This window comes from Rhinoderma darwinii, chromosome 9 (genome assembly GCF_050947455.1).
Source record: "Rhinoderma darwinii isolate aRhiDar2 chromosome 9, aRhiDar2.hap1, whole genome shotgun sequence".
NCBI lineage: Eukaryota > Metazoa > Chordata > Amphibia > Anura > Rhinodermatidae > Rhinoderma > Rhinoderma darwinii.
The window spans coordinates 23,745,692-23,764,961 of record NC_134695.1 but is presented as its reverse complement, the minus strand read 5'-3'; the positions used below and the strand labels follow the sequence as shown (position 1 = coordinate 23,764,961).

Below are 19,270 nucleotides of genomic sequence, written 5' to 3'. Positions count from 1 at the left end.
GGAGTTCCAGGGTGAATACCTCTATGGCAGATGTGAGCATGTTGTTCACCTGGAAGCTCGCATTAGAGATCTGGAGGAGCAAAATGCAACACTGAAGGCGATAGACAATCTTGAGATGAGCATGCTGCTGACTGAGCAAGCAGTTAGTGGGGTAGAACTGGAGGGTGAAGACATGGGTGAGCAGGATCAGGCAAGTAGCTGGGTTAATGTAGTTAGGGGCAGTAGAAAGGGGTCAAAGAAAAGGAAGGCCAATCCGGTTTCTGATATTCCAAGCAAAATTGCCAAGTTGGGTGATGATGCGAGGGTGTCTGTCTCAGAAATGGCAGCCCTAGTGGATACTGATCTCCATAACAGCCGGGAGAACAGCCCAGCTAGTAGTCGGCGGGATGGTAATGCAGGTAAGACAAGACAATTGGTAGTTGTAAGGGATTCTATAATCAGGAAGCCGGATAGTCTAATTTGTCGCCAAGACCGCCTCAACCGAATGGTTTGCTGTCTCCCTGGTGCCAGGGATCGGCATATGGTGGAACGGGTGGATAAATTACTGGGAGGGACTGATGATGATCCAGCTGTCGTGGTCCATGTGGGAACCAACGACAGAATAAATGGTAGGTGGAGGAGCCTTAAGAATAATTTTAAAGAACTAGGCTACAAGCTGAAGGGAAGGACCTCCAAGGTTGTATTCTCAGGAATACTGCCTGTGCCATGCACATCACAGGAAAGACAGCGGGAGCTCAGGGAGTTAAATGCATGGCTTAAGTCTTGGTGTAGAGGAAAAGGCTTTGGGTTCCTAGAGCACTGGGCTTACTTTTCATTGGGGTACAAACTGTATTCTGCAATGATTTGCACCTAAATGGAAGGAGGTCCGCTGTGCTGGGGGAGAGAATTCTAGCTGGGGTGGCGGAGTATTTAAACTAGAGCTGAGGAGGGAGGTCAATCTACAAAATAAAGGGGTAGTCAGGTTAGAGAGGGGTCAGACTATATTGGTGGGGGAGAAACAGACTGTGGGGAGAGGACTAGACAACAGGATAGGGAGATCCTTTTGTTACAAAACAGCAATGAAACTGAAAATAAAAATGCCCAAATAATGTCAAATAATCACGGATACTGAAAGTGGAAAAACTGAAAGGCAAGTTCAAGTGTATGTTCACAATTTCCAGAAGTTTACAAGCAAAATGGGGGGCTGGAGGCCATGATACTGGTAGAAAATATAAATGTAGTTGGTGTTGCTGAAACATGGCTGGACTCTTCACATGACTGGGCTGTAAATCTAACGGGTTTTACACTTTTTCGGAAAAACAGGACAAATAGGAAAGGCGGTGTTGTATGTCTGTATGTGAGAAGTGATATGAAGGCGAGTGTGAAAGAGACATTAGAGGGTGAAGATTGTGAGGAGGTTGAAACCTTGTGGATGGAACTAGAAAGGGAGGTAAACACTGAAAAAATTACTTTTGGTGTAATCTATAGACCCCCCAATATAGCTGAGGGGATGAAAGGTCCGCTATATAAACAGATGGAGCGGGCTGCACAGGCTGGTACTGTAGTGATAATGGGAGATTTTAATTAACGGGATATTAATTGGTGTCATGGTTCGGCTTCAACTGCAAAGGGGAGACATTTCCTCAACCTGTTGCAGTAAAATTTTATGGGCCAGTTTGTGGAAGACCCGACTAGAGGTGAAGCTCTGTTGGATCTGGTCATTTCTAATAATGCAGAGCTTGTTGGGAATGTCAATGTTTGTGAAAATCTCTGTGACAGTGATCATAATATAGTTACATTTTACCTATACTGTAAAAAACAAACACAGGCTGGGAGGGAAAAAACACTTAATTTTAAGAAAGCCAATTTCCCCAGGATAAGGGCTGCAATTCAGGATATAGACTGGGAAGAACTAATGTCAAATAATGGTACAAATGATAAATGGGAGATTTTAAAATCTACTTTGGGTAATTATAGTGCAAAATGTATTCCTATTGGTAACAAAGTATAAACAACTAAAATTAAACCCCACATGGCTTACACCTTCTGTAAAAAGGGCAATACATGACAAAAAAAGGGCATTTGAAAAATAGAAATCTGAGGGTACATCTGTAGCCTTTTTAAATTATGAGCGTAATAAAATCTGTAAAAATTTAATAAAATTAGCAAAAATACAAAATGAAAGGCAGGTGGCCAAGGATAGTAAAACAAATCCCCAAAAATTCTTCAAGTATATAAATGCAAAAAAGTCAAGATCTGAACATGTAGGACCCCTAAATAGTGGTAATGGGAAGTTGGTCACAGGGGATAAAGAGAAGGCAGAGTTCCTAAATGGGTTCTTTAGCTCTGTATATACAACAGAAGAAAGAGCAGCTGATGTAGCTGGTGCCAGTGCTGTTAATATATCAGTTGATATACTGAATTGGATGAATGTAGATATGGTCCAAGCTAAAATAAATAAAATAAATGTACACAAGGCCCTGGGACCAGATGGGTTACACCCTAGAGTTCTTAAAGAGATTAGTTCAGTTATTTCAGTCCCCCTCTTCATAATATTCAGAGATTCTCTAGTGACTGGTATAGTGCTAAGGGACTGGCGCAGGGCAAATGTGGTGCCTATTTTCAAAAAGGGCTCTAGGTCTTCCCCGGGTAATTATAGACCAGTAAGCTTAAAGAGGCTCTGTCACCACATTATAAGTGCCCTGTCTCCTACATAAGGAGATGGGCGCTGTAATGTAGGTGACAGTAATGCTTTTTATTTAAAAAAACGATCTTTTTTCACAACGTTAGGAGCGATTTTAGTTTATGCTAATGAGCTTTCTTAATGCCCAAGTGGGCGTACTTTTACTTTCGACCAAGAGGGCGTTGTACAGAGGAGTGCATGACGCTGACCAATCGGCATCATGCACTCTTCTCCATTAATTTACACTGCACTAGCGATATAGTTATATCACTATGTGCAGCTACATACACAAGCCCTAACATTACTACAGTGTCCTGATAACGAATACACATGACCATCCAGCCTGAACGTCATGTGTATTCAAATCTCGCGAGATTACGAGGTAAACGAGATTTCGTATCCGTTGCTGTAAATCTCACAGAAAAGATTCAGAAGTGTCAGGATTCTGAGTACACATGACGTCCAGGCTGGATGGTCATGTGTATTCATTATCAGGACACTGTAGTAATGTTAGGGCTTGTGTATGTAGCTGCACATAGTGATATAACTATATCGCTAGTGCAGTGTAAATGAATGGAGAGGAGTGCATGATGCCGATTGGTCAGCGTCATGCACTCCTCTGTACAACGCCCACTTGGTCGAAAGTAAAAGTACGCCCACTTGGGCATTAAGAAAGCTCATTAGCATAAACCAAAATCGCTCCTAACGTTGTGAAAAAAGATCGTTTTTTTAAATAAAAAGCATTACTGTCATCTACATTACACCGCCCATCTCCTTATGTAGGAGACAGGGCACTTATAATGTGGTGACAGAGCCTCTTTAACATCCATAGTGGGGAAAATGTTTGAGGGGCTATATACAGGATTATGTGACAAAAAATAGTATTATAAGTGACAGCCAGCACGGTTTTACGAAGGACAAAAGTTGTCAAACTAACCTGATTTGTTTTTATGAAGAGGTGAGCAGAAGCCTAGACAGAGGGGCCGCTGTGGATATAGTGTTTTTGGACTTTGCAAAGGCATTTGACACTGTCCCTCATAGACGTCTAATGGGTAAATTAAGGACTATAGATTTAGATAGTATAGTTTGTAATTGGATTGAGAATTGGCTCAAGGATCGTATCCAGAGAGTTGTGGTCAATGATTCCTACTCTGAATGGTCCCCAGTTATAAGTGGTGTACCCCAGGCTTCAGTGCTGGGACCAATATTATTTAACTTATTTATTAATGATATAGAGGATGGGATTAATAGCACTATTTCTATTTTTGCGGAGGACACCAAGCTATGTAATATAGTTCAGACTATGGAAGATGTTTGTGAATTGCAAGTGGATTTAAACAAACTAAGTGTTTGGGCATCCAGTTAGCAAATGAAGCTTAATGTAGATAAATGTAAAGTTATGCATCGGAGTACCAACAACCTGCATGCATCATATGTCCTAGGGGGAGCTACACTGGGGGATTCACTTGTTGAGAAGGATCTGTGTGTGCTTGTAAATCATAAACTAAATAACAGCTTTCAGTGTCAATCAGCTGCTTCAAAGGCCAGCAGGATATTGTCGTGTATTAAAAGAGGCATGGACTCTGGACAGGGATGTAATATTACCACTTTACAAAGCATTAGTGAGGCCTCATCTAGAATATGCAGTTCAGTTCTGGGCTCCAGTTCATAGAAAGGATGCCCTGGAGTTGGAAAAAATATAAAGAAGAGCAACGAAGCTAATAAGGGGCATGGAGAATCTAAGTTCTGAGGAAAGATTAAAAGAATTAAACCTATTTAGCCTTGAAAAAAGACTACTAAGGGGGGACATGATTAACTTATATAAATATATTAATGGCACATACAAAAAATATGGTGAAATTCTGTATCATGTAAAACCCCCTAAAAAAACAAGGGGGCACTCCCTCGGTCTGGAGAAAAAGAAGGTTCAATCTGCAGAGGCGACAAGCCTTCTTTACTGTGAGAACGGTGAATCTATGGAATAGTCACCGCAGGAGCTGTCACAGCAGGGACAGTAGATGGCTTTAAAAAAGGCTTAGATAATTTGCTAGAACAAAAAAATATTAGTTCCTATGTGTAGAAATTTTTACCTTCCCTTTTCCCATCCCTTGGTTGAACTTGATGGACATGTGTCTTTTATCAACCGTACTAACTATCTAATGAGTTCTCTGTCAACCCCCACCATCCACCATAGATCAGTGCACTCCATACCACCAGGACATCCAATCCATCTCCTCATAAACAATACTTTATCCTATCTCACATCCCCCCCCCCCCCTTACTTTCAATATTTCTCCTGTCTATAACCAGTTCTCCGCCTCACTCCACTGTAAATCAATATAACAGGGCAGTGCTCAGCCGACAAATGAGAAAGCACTCGTTCGACGCTTATCACATAGTTTGCACAGCCTATAAATTATTATTGTCAGCAGCACATCTCCCTTTAAGCCATAAACATTAGACAGTTGTCAGCCAAACACTTGGCCCGAAAACAAGTTTGTTTTTTTTCAATGGGGAAAAACAAAAGTAGAGACCCATTTACACGAGCCGATACTCAGCTGAATAAGCAGTCAAACTCGTTCCCGATCATTGGCCCATGTAAACATGGCAGCAACCAGTCGACAAACCAGCTAACGCACGAATGTCAGCTAATTGCATCTTTTATGCAGTGTTAAAAATTATAGTCGTCGGCAGCACATCTCCCTGTGTAAACAAGTGATGAACGGCCCACAATGTGCAAACTGTATGGGGACCAAACTATCGTATTAACGATCGTTTGCCCCATACAGAAAGAATCGGCCAGTGTAAAAGGACGTGTCAATGAGCACCGATCGACTTATCGACAGAAATCTGCCCGTATAAAATATGTCAAAGATGGTTGACATCCTAAACAGAAGAAAGCACTTAAAGAAAAATGTGAGAAACATCGATATCTTTTGGATCAGAATGTTCTTACCTTCCTTAAAACCACGCAGACAGATACACTTTGCTTCTCTTCGCCAACACCTCCAGTCTCTGCTTCCTTTAACAGAAGAACAGCTTTTTTTTGTTCTGCTGGGTCTCCGTTTTCCTCACCTTATAAGAGAAATAAATAACTCAGCATTTATAAACTATGCCAGAAATGTTGCTTTACAAATGGTAATGCTTATGTATGCAGCAATAAATATGGTACCTTGGTGTAACAGCTCCGTTTTAGTTTCAAGTTCATAATTCTTTGAAATGTTAGTGTTGGACTTGGAAAGGTAGTATTGCGCAAAGTCCTTAATTATAAAATAAAAAATACAATTATAAAAATGAAACCGTAAAATAAAATTATTTACTACCACACAGACACCAAGCTGGGGAAGTTATGTTGCAAAGCGTTTACATTAATCTTATAGAAGCATTGTAATTTTAATATGTTTTCGGATATAAAGTATAATTACATTTGCTGAATAGTTTACATGTCCTAGAATACAAGCAAATACTTGCCACACGATAAAGCAGGAAGTAACAGCTGATGGAGATGAAAGTCCCGACACAAGGAGTCACAAAATAACCCAGGGCTGTAGTGCCGGGATCTGCCCCACCTAAAATGATGAAAGAGGAAAGTGGGGAAGAAGATAAAGGCATCTTTCCATTAAAAACTTACAAAGTAGTAAGATAAAAACAATTGCCGGAGAGAAAACATATAGTTTAAAATAGAACATCGGCAAACATGACATAATAATAATCATCGTTATATACAGCCCACTTTACAATTAAGAGGGAACACGTTCAGACATTACATATTGACAAAACTAATTTACAATTCAAACTAGAGGAGTGAGCGACCCTGCTCGCAGGAGCTTACAATCGGAGGAAAAAACGGAAAATTTGTACTTACCAGTTAAATACCGTTCTCGTTGAATTCACTGGGGGACACAGTACCATAGGGTGTAGGCCGCTGTTGCCAAGAGACAGACAGTAGGTAAATATAAAAAAAAATATGTGTTTCCGCCCAGTGGGCTATACCCTCTGCTGGGCACTCAGCTCCTCAGTTTGTAACAAGAACAGTAGGAGAGCAGAGAAGGTTTAACACAATATGGTTCCAATGAGAAAAGCAACCTCAAGAAGCTCAAAAAACAATCAATAAAGAAATAGGGCGGGACCTGTGTCCCCCAGTGAATTCAAGGAGAAAGGGATTTTTACTGGTACAAAAATAGTGTTTTCTCGTTAAAGTATTCACTGGGGGGACACAGTACCATGGGATGCCCTGAAGCAGTCCCTTACGGTGGGGAAAAGAAATACAGCCATGCGAGTAGCCTAAACCACGGCTGCTTGCAACACCATCCAACCCAAACTGGCACTGGCAGAAGCCAAAGAATGGATCCGGTAAAACCTTGAAAAAGTATGTAACGTGGACCAGGTGGTAGCTTTACAGACCTGAAAACAGAAGCCTGATGCCACAGGATCCCCCAGCTGCCCTAGTAGAAATAGTAGTGACCTGGCCAAACAAAGCTAACTAGCAATGGTGGCCTTTAAGGGCCCTCAGGAACAACAAATAGGGAGTCCGCCTTCCGGAAGGACTTCATAGCTGCAACGTAGACCCGAGGAGCTCTAACGACATCTAAGCAATGTAAGGCACGGTCTCGTGGATAAGAAGGTCTAGGACAAAACAATGGAAGGACAATGTCTTCATTAAGATGGGAGGAAACCACCTTAAGAAGGAAGAATGGCACTGGATGTAGCGCCACCTTGTCCCTATGAAAAAATCATAAACTGAGGTTTTCAAGATAAAGCTGCCAGCTCAGAAACTTTACGGATATCGCCACAAGGAAAACTACCTTCCAAACTAAGATCCGGAGAGAAACTTCCCGCAAAGGTTCAAAGGGTGCAGCCTGGAGAGAATCAAGGACCAAAATGAGGTCCAAAGGTTTCAGAGAACGATAAGGGGAAGCACAATGTGCGACTCCCTGGAAATATTCTTAATTGTTGCTCGGAAAGATAAAATGCGTTGGAAAAGAATAGATAGAGCTGAAACCTGCCCCTTTAGAGTAGCCAATGTAAGTCCCTGATCCAAACCGACCTGGAGGAAGGCCAGAATACGCAGGATGGAAAAATGGAGGGGGAGGAATTGATGGGATTCACACCAACTAAAATAAGCCAACCAAGTACAATGGTAAATCCTTTGGGATTGAGTCTTCCTGGCCTTAATCATGGTCTGAATGACCAGATCAGAGAAAACTTAAAATCACGGTTTCAACTGCCTAGCCGTCAAACGCAGCCAAGTTAAAGCAGAGTGGAATATTGGACCTTAGGAAAGTAGGTTGTGCCGCAGAGGAAGCGAACACGGGGCATCTGCTAACAGGAGCATGAAATCCACGTACCAAGCTCTGCGTCCTTGACCCTTTTTAATACTCGAGGCAGGAGTGGAAAGTAAAGAAACAGATAAGAGGTTGAAGGACTACCAGGGGAGAACCAAAGCATCGACGCCTATGGCCCTGTGATCCCTGGTTCTGGCGACGTAGTCAGGGCACTTGAGATTGAAGTGAGAAAGGCGAAGAGATCCACGTCCAGGAAACCCCACCGAATGCAAATGCGGTGAAAAATCTCTAGATGAAGAGACCATTCTCCAGGATCCAGGCGTTCCCGGCTCAGGTAACCTGCCTACCAGTTGTCTAGTCCTGGGATGTGAACTGCTGAGATTGCAGGGACATTTTGTTCCACCCAGCGAAGAATCTTGGCGGTTCCCGTCCTGCTTGTACCTCTCTGATGATTGATGTACGTCACTGCTGTAGAGTTGTCTGTGTGTATCCGCTCTTGAAGGCCCTGTAGACGAGACGTCCAGTGAGACAGGGCCAGGGCCCTCAGCTCCAAGATGTTGATATGGAGCTGAGCTTCCGGGTTGGACCAGGTGCCCTGGACTGTGAGGCACCTGAAGACCGCCCCTCAGCCGGACAAAGTTGCGTTCATTGTGACGACTTGCCAGTGGAGAGTTGTGAAGGGTTTTCCACAAAAGAGGTTGGGGGAAAGACATCCACCAAAGCAGCTCCTTCTTGACTGAAAGGGGCAGACAGATCATCAGATTGAAGGAGTCCGGAGACTCGTCCCAATGAGATCGTATCGCCAGTTGTAGAGATTGGGAGTGAAATTCAGCAAATGGGACTGCCTTGAAGGTTGAGACCATTCTCCCCTGGACTATCATGCAGAAGCGGATGGGGCAAGGAGCATTCCTGCAGAGTACGGTCACTCCTTGTCTGAGAGTGGTGATCTGGTCCTTGGGTAAGAATACCCTGGTCGCCTGTGTATCAAGGACCATCACTAGAAACTCCATTCTCAGAGGAGTGGGAAATTACTTGGTGCTGTTGATCAGCCATATGAATCTGCGAAGACAATCCAGTGTAATGTTAAAACTGTCCAAGTTGTCTTGTTTGAAAGGTGCCGTCACCAGAATATCGTCCAAATATGGGTTAACCGTTATCCCCCTAAATCTGAGGCGAGTCATGGACGACGCCATAATCTTGGTGTAGACCCTTGGGAGTCGTGGCCAGCCCGAAGGGGAGGGCCACTAGCTGGAAGTGCACAGAACCTACTGCAAAGCGCAGGAAAGGCTGATGTACTTGAGCAATGGGAGCATGAAGATAAGCATCCTTGAGGTATATTGAGGACAGGAACTCGTCGACCTCCAAGGAAACGACCACTGATCGCAGAGACTCCATGCGAATCCTTCGAATCTTCAGATGTCGATTGAGACATTTTAGGTCCAAAATGGGATGAAAATATCCGTCCTTCTTTTGTACAGTGAAAAGGTTTGAATAAAACCCATTGAACAGTTCTGGGGCTGGAACTTGGACAATTACTACTTGATGGAGGAGACTTTGAATGGCTACAGAAATAGCCTGGGCCATGGAGGAGCACCAAGGGGGCATTGAACAGAAAAAAAACCAGCCCTAGAAGACGAGAAAACCCTATTTTGTAGCCTGTCGACACAACCTCCCACACCCAAATGTCTTTGAGCCATGTCTCCTAGAAGGAGAGCAGCCATCTCCCCACCCGAGGGAGCAGCTCAGATGAGGGCAAATTTTCAGGAAGTGGAAGCCCGCTCTGCTGGAGCAGGTGTGTTGCGAGGCTGCCAGAAGTTTCTGGACTGGAAGGAAGGTCTCTGTGCTCTGAAGGGACGGGAGTCACGTGAGTTGTGCTTCTGACAATAAACGGGAGTACCGAAATGAACTAAACCACCTTTGTCTTCTGACTGAAGAAACTTGGTGTCGCCTTTGACGACATTGTGGAAGTAAAGTGCTCCTTCCTCCTGTAGTCTCAGAAATTAGTTGGACCAGGTCATAGCCATAAATGAGATCCTGGGCAAACAGAAGGACAAAAACCTTCTTCCTAGAGTATCCCAGTTCCTAGTCCAAATGGCCCTGTGGACAGCTACCGCATTAGCCATGGCCTTAGCCGACGATTGGTCAGCTTGGACGGAGACATCACAGATATAATTAGATATCTTCAAAAACTGTGCAGCTATAGCAAGGAAATATCCACCTGAGAGTCCCACGAATCAGTAGTGTCTTGTAGCTGAGTAGCTAGTTCAATAGTAGCCAAGCTGAGCCAATATGCTGCAAAAGAGGGTCTGAAGCCACGGCCATGCTGAAAGTGGCTTTTGCCATAGACTCCACTTCGGCATCAACTGGATCCCTTAAGGTAGAAACATCTGCAACCGGTAAGGTAGTATTTTCATAAAACCAGGCCATGGCAGCATCTACCTTGGGGTGAGCTGACCATTTGGTGATACACTCATCAGAGAAAGGAAACACATATACTCTTGGACAGAAAACTATTTGTCAAAGCCCTTATGATCTGGAAAGACAAGAGGGGCCGCCTGTGGCGATGCAATAATAACTCATTCTGAAGGGATTCAGCACAATGATCCGCAATCTTAAGTATATCTCTCACTGCCTGAATAAGATCCTCCACAGCAGGAGTAGATTTGCTTCTATTACACTCAAAACTCTGAATTGGACAGAGAGACGTCCCCTGAAGAAGCTGGTTCAGATATATCTCTTGAATGAAAGGAATGAAGGACGCCTGCAGCATTTTTGCCCAAAGAGGAATCAGAGGAAGAATGATATATTATGAGCATTTTACAAAAAAACAACACTATAGCCAATGGCTATCCCACCAGACCCCCTAGGTGCCGTGTCCACTGTGAAGCAGGGAACGTTCCCAGCGCTGTATGACATCAGTACACCAGCTCGGTGTACTATGGCGTTCACTACCAGGTGATAGTATAAAGAGCGTCTAAGGGAAACATAAAATCACGTCTCCTCCCGCAAAACCCGCGGTGCGCTGGTTGGACAAGGCGGGACTTGACTCATGGTCCCACCCAGTGACCAATCAGATTGCGTAAAAAAAACTGTATGGGATGGAGAGCGGGCGGGAGAACCAAAGCCAGGCCTAAATTAAATTGCCCCGCTAGAATGCTGCTGCTTGTAGTAAAGGATGGAAGATAATGTCTGCCAGCACATAAGTGTTAGAAACCCCTTAGTAAGGACGCAACACCTCAGAATAACAACTCCCTCTATATATAATGCTGCAAAGTCCACTGGCATAGTCTGAATTGCTCTTTCCAGCTCCCAATGGCGGGAGGGGGTGACTTATGTCAGTTGTCTTCAGGCGCAGCGTGTCACCCCTTCGGAAAACGCACACACGTAGTGTGGCTGTCCGGGATCCTCAACCGCCGATGCAATAATAATAGGGGAATGGGTGACAAACGCGGGGAACATCCACCAGAGAGGTGGGCATCCACTGAGTTGGGAAGAGCATCTTCCAAAATGACAGGCATTTGGTGAAAAAGTGGGATTTCCATCAGTCTAGCGCCCGCAGGGCAGTGACCCTGCCCCTGAAAAGGAAATAAAAAAATAAAAACTAAAATAAAAATCTAGCAGAATTGCATGCAATGCAGGACATGTCTGCCTCCAATGGACACTGGACATGGCTAAAACGGGACATGGCGAAAACTGAGGAGCCGAGTGCTGAGCAGAGGGTATAGCCGACTGGGCGGTGCCACACAGTTTTCTATATTTACCTAGTGTCAGCCTCCTAGTGACAGCGGTGTTTCGGCTTTGCTAGGCAATGCCTTTGGTCTGAGTCTGGATTTGGTCATCAATTAGATTTGCCTAGTTAATTTGGGTGTAGTCCTTTTCTTGGGCTTATACATACTTCAGGACAGGATTACTCAGGTGCTGGTTATATTGTTTCTGGCATGTGCTAAACTCTTTCCAGATTCTGGTTGGTGACTTTGTTCTTGTCTATGTGTTTGTTGGTACTATAGGACCTGTTGGTCCTCAGAGATCTAGTTTTTGTATAGTGGTTATATGTGTATCCTGGGATCAGTAGTTCCACTGGTTTGCTTGCCTTTCCTCTGCGTTTGGCCTGCTGCCAAGCGGTTGTCTTACCCTGCTGTTGGGTAGTATTCAGATAGGGTCAGTGATTGCTGTTAATTCTTGTCCACTGTCTATTCATCGGTTACTGCTTGCATGCTATTCACCTGCAATCCACTCTATTTATACATCCTCTCCATCTTCTACTAGCTTCAGTATTCTGTTACGCTCATCCACTGGTGAGTTACTCGTGCCGTTTGTTTTCTGTCAGTATTGATGCGTGCTTCACCCAAGTGGTAGCGATTGTCTGGTATTGCGGCCTTGAGCACCACCTGGGCCGTAACAGGTAGGGTCTGCGGCAACAGAGGTCCTACAGCAACTAGTCGGGTGACGGACGTTGTGCTGTGGCCACTGAGAGAAAAGGGGTGTGCTTTGACTTTTGAGAAAAGTGAGGTAGGCAATGCAGTCCTTGCTGAGGAGAGTGGGTGTACCGTTGTGACTAATGAGGGCAAAGGGGAGATACTACTGTGACTACTAGAATTGAGACACTACTACTGTGATGGGGAAGCTCTGCTGGGATTACTGTTTGATGTGGGCAAGCAAAATCTTAAGCGCCAGGTTCACACATCCTAGTTGCAGTGCTATTGCTAGCTCTACCCCCCCCCCCTCTTTCCTGAATATAGAAAAAAGGGGAAAGAAAATGCATGTTGGTCCAAAACATAAAGTATGAAAATGTTGTTTACACCACTTTTCCAATTTGGAGTCTGAGATTCTTTTGAAATAAGTATGCATCCAATGCATATCATTTCAGTCATGTGAACCCAGCCCTAGGGTGTATGCATTGAGTGCTTCACAGGCCCCATGCCCACTTCAGTTTTTTCCTTCAGGGTGCTATCTCTTGTCACAGATGGCACCCTGAACCCATTCATTTCAATGGGGCCATGCACACTTCCGTTGTTTTAACGGAACCGTTCCGTCAAAAGTAGGGCAGGTCCTACACCTGCCCGTTTTTGACGGAACAGTCTCGGCCTTCTCATTGAATTTGGTCCGTGAAACAACGGGCTGCAGACGGAAGCCATCCGTGTGCAGCCTGTGTGTGACGGGACCGTCAATAACGGCCGTTCAAAGTGTAATTGAGGCATTAACCTGGGTACAATTTGACCAGGACGAACATAGCATTCGCATCATCAGCCCTCCATTAAATATAAAAGAAAACATCAAGACCTGTTCTACTACATGTTCCAAGTAACAGGTGAGGCTCTTAGAAAGTGGGCATTTATTTTCCGCTGACAAACGTTTGAGAGCTTGTTTTTTGAGGGAGCTGTATTTTCTAATGGCATCATTTAGCGGTACATATAACGTATCAAATAACTTCTAGGTAGTGCTGCCCTAGGCAACAAGACTGAATACGCCCCATATTAGCAGGTGAGCTGCATTTGTCTCTGCTTATTTAGGCCAGGTTCACACATGGTATTTTAGTGGTGCTTTTTGAGCATCTAGATGATAAAGGGGTTTTCCCATCAGAGACATTTATGACATATCCTCAGGATATGTCTTAAATGTCAGATAAATGTGGGTCTCACCTCTGGGACCCACACCTATCTCTGGAACGCGGCCCCCTAATATCTTCTCTCGGCATTCAAAGTGTATATGAGAAGTGGGGACATCACTTTGATCGCGTCACAGGAACTCCCTGGAACGCGATTGATGGGCATACCTTGTATGGCCAGACAGCCCAGGATCCATTAAAGGATTCCAGGGATGTCTGACCATATTCCCTGTTAGGGCATATTGAGGTATGCCTTAACAACTGCCTGTGTACAAATCAGTACACAGGCTGATGTACTGGCATATTGATACAAAAAGTACACATATTTGGTATGACCGCGTTCACAACGACCCAAACTCTAATATTATTTTTCCCGCACGGTGAACAGCGCAAAAAAATAATTAAAAAACAATGTCAGAATCACTATTTTTGGGTCATCAACCCTCCAAAAATATAGAATAAAAAGTGATCAAAAAGTCGCGTGTACCCTAAAATAGTACCAATAAAAACTACAACCCGTCCCGCAAAAAACAAGCCCTTACACAGCTTTTTTGACTGAAAAATAAAAAAGTTATGGCTCTCAGAATATGGTGACACAAAAAAGAAATAATTTTATCGAAAAGTGATTTTATTGCGTAAATGTTACAAAACATAAAAAAAACTATATACATCTGGTATCGCCATAATCGTATCGACCCGCAGAATAAAGTAAAATGTAATTTATAGCGCACGGTGAAAAGTGTAAAAAAAAAAAAAAAAAGAGACAAAAAACTGTCAGAATTTGTTTTTTTGTCACTTTGCTTGCCAAAAAAATCTAATAAAAAGTGATAAAAAAAAAAAATCACATGTACTCTAAAATGGTACCAATAAAAACTACAGATTGTCCCGCAACAAATAAGTCCTCGCACGGCTCCGGTGAAAAAAAAAATAAAAAAAGTTCTGGCGACAGAAATTCTGCAGTGTTCAAAAGCGGATAAGATCGGGCGCCATTTATCAGTGCGACATTGGCCACATATCCGCGGATTATTATTTTTTATTTACCGAATTATTATACCTTCTTATTATGTCCTGATGTACTCTGCCCAATTTACACATACCCCCACATCATAAACTGAAATACCAGCAAAACCCCAAACAGAACAGTTACCAAGCAAACTCTGCGCTCCAAAAGCCAAATGGAGCTCCCTCCCTTCTGAGCCCCACAGCGTGCCCAAACACCAGCTTACGTCCACATATATGATATTTTATATCCGGGAGAACCCGCTCAACATTGTATGAGGTATTTGTCTTCAGTGGCACAAACTAGGCACAACATATTGTGCATTAAAATGGCATATCAGTGGAAATTTGTAATTTTCACTTTGCACCATCCGCTGCGCATTAACGCCTTTGCGCACCACGACTTAATAGCATGTCGTGGTGCGGGGGGTTATATATGGAGCGGGCTCATGCGCTGCGCCCGCTCCATATTCTGCAGGTGTCCGCTGTGTATTACAGCTGACACCCGGGACTAATGGACAGGAACAGCGATCGCGCTGTTACAGGAGCCTGTAAAAATGATATTATACTGCAATACATTAGTACTGCAGTGTATTGTACCAGCGACCTAATGATCGCTCGTACCAGTCCCCTAAAGGGACTTTTGGGAGGTTTCCACTGTTTTGGTACCACAGGGGCTTTGCAAATGCGACATGACACCCGAAAACCATTCCAGCTAAATTTGAGCTCCAAAAGCCAAATATTGTTCCTTCCCTTCTGAGTCTTGCCGTGGGTCCAAACAGCAGTTTATTACCACATATAGCGTATTGCTGTAATCAGGACAAATTGCTTTACATATTTTGGGGTGATTTTTTTCCTTTATTCATTGTAAAAATTAAACATTTCTATGTTTTTTCAGAAAAAAGTAGATTTTCATTTTCACGGCCTAATTCCACTAAATTCAGCAAAAAAACTGTGGTGTCAAAATGCTAACTATACCCCTAGAAAAATTCCTTGAGAGGTGTAGTCTACAAAATGAGGTCACTTTTGGGTGGTTTCCACCGTTTTGCTCCCTCCAGGGTGTTGCAAACACGACATGGCACTGAAAACCAATCCAGCAAAATCTGCGCTTCAAAATCCAAATGGCGCTCCTTCCCTTCTGAGCTCTGCCGTGGGTCCAAACAGCTGTTTAGTACCACATATGGGGTATTGCTGTAATCGGGAGAAGTAGCTTTACAAGTTTTGGGGTGCTTTTTATTCTTTATTCCTTGCAAATATTTTTTCAGAAAAAAAAGTAGATTTTCACTTTCACAGGCAAACTCCAATAAATATAGCAGAAGACCTGTGGGGTCAAGATGCTAACTATACCCCTAGATAAATTCCTTGAGGGGTGCAGTTTCCAAAACCGTGTCACTTTTGGGGGATTTCCACTGTTTTGGCACTACAAGACCTCTTCAAACCCGACATGGTGCCTAAAATATATTCTAAAAAAAGGAGGCCACAAAATCCACTTGGTGCTCCTTTGCTTCTGAGGCCGGTGTTTCAGTCTATTAGCATACTAGGGCCACATGTGGGATATTTCTAAAAACGGCAGAATCTGGGCAATAAATATTGTGTTGCGTTTCTCTGGTAAAACCTTCTGTATTACAGAAAAAAATGCATTACAAATGAATTGCAGCAAAAAAAAAAAATTTGTCAATTTCCCCTCTACATTGCTTTAATTGCTGTGAAACGCCTAAAGGGTTAAGAAACTTTCTAAATGCTGTTTTGAATACTTTGAGGGCTGCAGTTTTTATGAAATTGCTGGTAAAGTACTAAGCCTTGTAACGTCCTAGAAAAATAAAATAATGTTCAAAAAACGCTGCAAATATAAAGTAGACAAATGGAATATGTGAAATAGTAACTATTTTGTATGGTATTACTATCTGTTTTACAAGCAGATACATTTAAAATGAGAAAAATCATAATTTTTGCAAATTTTCTCTAAATTTTGGTGTTTTTCACAAATAAGCAATGAATTTATTGACCAAATTTTTCCACTAATATAAAGTACAATATGTCACGAGAAAACAATCTCAGAATCGCTTGGATAGGCAAAAGCATTCCAGAGTTATTACCACATAAAGTGACACGTCAGATTTGAAAAAATGGGGCTGGTCCTGAAGGCCAAAATGAGCTAGGTCTTGAAAGGGTTAAAAAAAAGGCCAATCACCTCCCCATGGTCTCCCATAAAAACACATCACTCCTGCCATGGCTGATGCCAGTCCTGCCAGCCTCCTAGGATGACGATTTCTCCCATGTTATTGGTGCAGCCTGTGATTGGCTGCCGCAGTCATCCCAGGAGGCCGGCAGCACTGAAACCAGACAGGGGATGAGTGATGCATTGCTATGACAAACGCCAGAGGAGGGGTGTATGTACTCATTTTTATTCCGTGCAATTTTTGATGTGAATTTGCAGCTTTACTGCAGCAAAAAAAAAAAAATTATAATAAAAATAAAAATTCGGACCGCGGGCCAATTTCTGCACAGAAATTCTCTTCAGCGTGTGGATGAGATTTTTAAAATAAGCTGCTACCGTAATATTCTGTGGATTTTCCATCTCTAAATCCGGACAATCTGCAGCAGTTATGCTACGTTTGAACCTAGTCATATAGGGGAATACGGACATCATAGGGGAGAGGGTGGGGGTCATCTGCTTGGGAATTTCCTCCCTCTACGATCCAGAGCTGACAGCTGTTAAAAGGGGTTTTCCGACAATCAAAAATTATCACCCATCCACAGAATAGGTGGTTGTCCGATAGCTGGGATCCCCACCGAACAGGGGTCCCATAATGCCAATGCTTGACTGCAGTGAGGAGGGAATAGAATGCAGCGGCGGTCGAGCAGGTGTGCTGTTCCTCCATTCAAAGCCTATGGGAATGACTAAAACAGCCAAGTTTCAGTGCTCAGTTGTTACGGTCATTCCCATAGACATTGAATGGAGCAGCAGTTCGCACACTCGACCAGTGCTCCATTCAATGTCCTACTCTCTGCGGTCGAGCAGTAAAGAGGATATGGGAGTGTGGGACCCCTGTTCTGACAATCGATGGGGGCCCTAGTAATCAGATAATCATCACCTATACTGTGGATAGGTGATAATTTATGATCATGGGAGAAGTCCTTTAAGTTTCAGCCGCTCTGGGGACGCTGCACCGTACAGTACATGGACGGCTATTTATTTTAATACTGCCATGTAATATTACATTACTGTATGGCTGTACACAACTTTCTCTGCCGGGGGTTTCTGAAGCTGGACCTGTGGCAAACCTTGAATTCAGCAGCACTCATCTGATCCCCTATACTTCACATATGCATATACAGATTGGACTGAGACACACCACACACACATACTACATGTACACACCACTCGCACTACATGTACACTACACATACATGTAGTGTGTGTGGTGTACATGTAGTGTGTGTACGCGTGGTGTACGTGTGTGTGGTGTACATGTAGTGTGTGTGGTGTACATGTACACCACACACACATACACAGTACACATACGCACACTGAACACATAATACATATATGCACACATACTACATATATACACTGCACACATGCATACTTACATAAAGTAATTGCACACTCCAGTCACCCCTTTAAGTACCATATACTGATACTACTTGTAGTCTGCTCCTCTATATTCTCGGCAACCTCAGTCTCCTCTCACTTCTTCGGCAGGGGACGGCGACTCAGTGCTAGGGGCGGTGACGTGCAGACAAGGATAAAAAGATAGAAGTCTGCAGGGCCACTGGAGTGGGGACAGGTTTGTACTGTACACTCAGAGCTTAGGAGACATCAGCAGCAGCTATACAGGTCAGCAGTGCAGGCACAGTGAAGGAACAGTGTGCTGCTGACCTGTATAGCTCCTGGGCAGTGAACTAGATGCAGAGCAGGACGCTGGGCAGGATCCTGCTTTACATATCAGCAGCCCAAGCTGAAGTAACGGCTGCCCAACTGTCCTGCTATGCATTTACTCTACTCACTCTCTCTCTGCTGCTGCCAGAATTCCTGCACTCTGGTCTACTTCTCCTGCTCCTCTGTGGCGGGCAGCGTCAGTGTGTGGATCTTCTTTCAGACGTGCCTAGCGTACAACACGTCCACTGCATACAGGAAACATTTTTTTTCTTTAAATATGTAGCGTGGGAGTTAGCCAGAAAAGCTTGTTACATGTGGGTGGCCCTAAACCTTAGCTGGGGACTGGCCCGGGGGCACATGTCCCCCTGCCTAGTCCGCCCCTGCATTTTGCCGTAAATATGACTTATTGATGAACTTTTATTGTGCTTTTTTTTTTGAGGGGGAGATTAAACAAAAAAAAAACTACAATTCAGGCTTTTATAATAAATAATGACTAAGGACTTGAACATGTGATCTTTTAAAATTGCTTGCATAATACTATAAGGGTATGTTCACACAGGGCGGATACACAGCTCTTCACACAGTATAATGCCTCACATAACTGTCATCCACACAGTATAATGCCCCCATAGCTGCTTCTACACAGTATAATGCTCCCATAGCTGCCTCCACACAGTATAATGCCCGATCGTTGCCCCCACACAGTATAATGCCCCTATAGCTGCCCTCCAGAGTATAATTGTCATGCCCATGGCCGCAGGCCGTCTGGCTTACTCACCCCCTGATGGCCGCAGCCATGGATCTGTGAGCGCTGGCCCCCATCTCCTCCTCAGGAG

At 43.7% G+C, this 19,270-nt stretch overlaps 1 protein-coding gene across 6 annotated transcripts in view; it reads right to left on the bottom strand.

The window, feature by feature from the left end:
* The window catches only part of SLC29A2 (solute carrier family 29 member 2), a 110,817-nt gene that overhangs the window by 26,647 nt on the left and 64,900 nt on the right, over positions 1 to 19,270 (bottom strand). For all 6 annotated transcript variants that reach the window (XM_075837377.1, XM_075837373.1, XM_075837372.1 and 3 more), the window contains 3 exons: positions 6,134 to 6,231; positions 5,835 to 5,922; positions 5,619 to 5,737 (listed from right to left, as the gene is read on the bottom strand). In XM_075837377.1, coding sequence (XP_075693492.1) covers positions 5,619 to 5,737; positions 5,835 to 5,922; positions 6,134 to 6,231 — 305 coding nt within the window. The remainder of the gene's footprint in view (positions 1 to 5,618; positions 5,738 to 5,834; positions 5,923 to 6,133; positions 6,232 to 19,270) is intronic.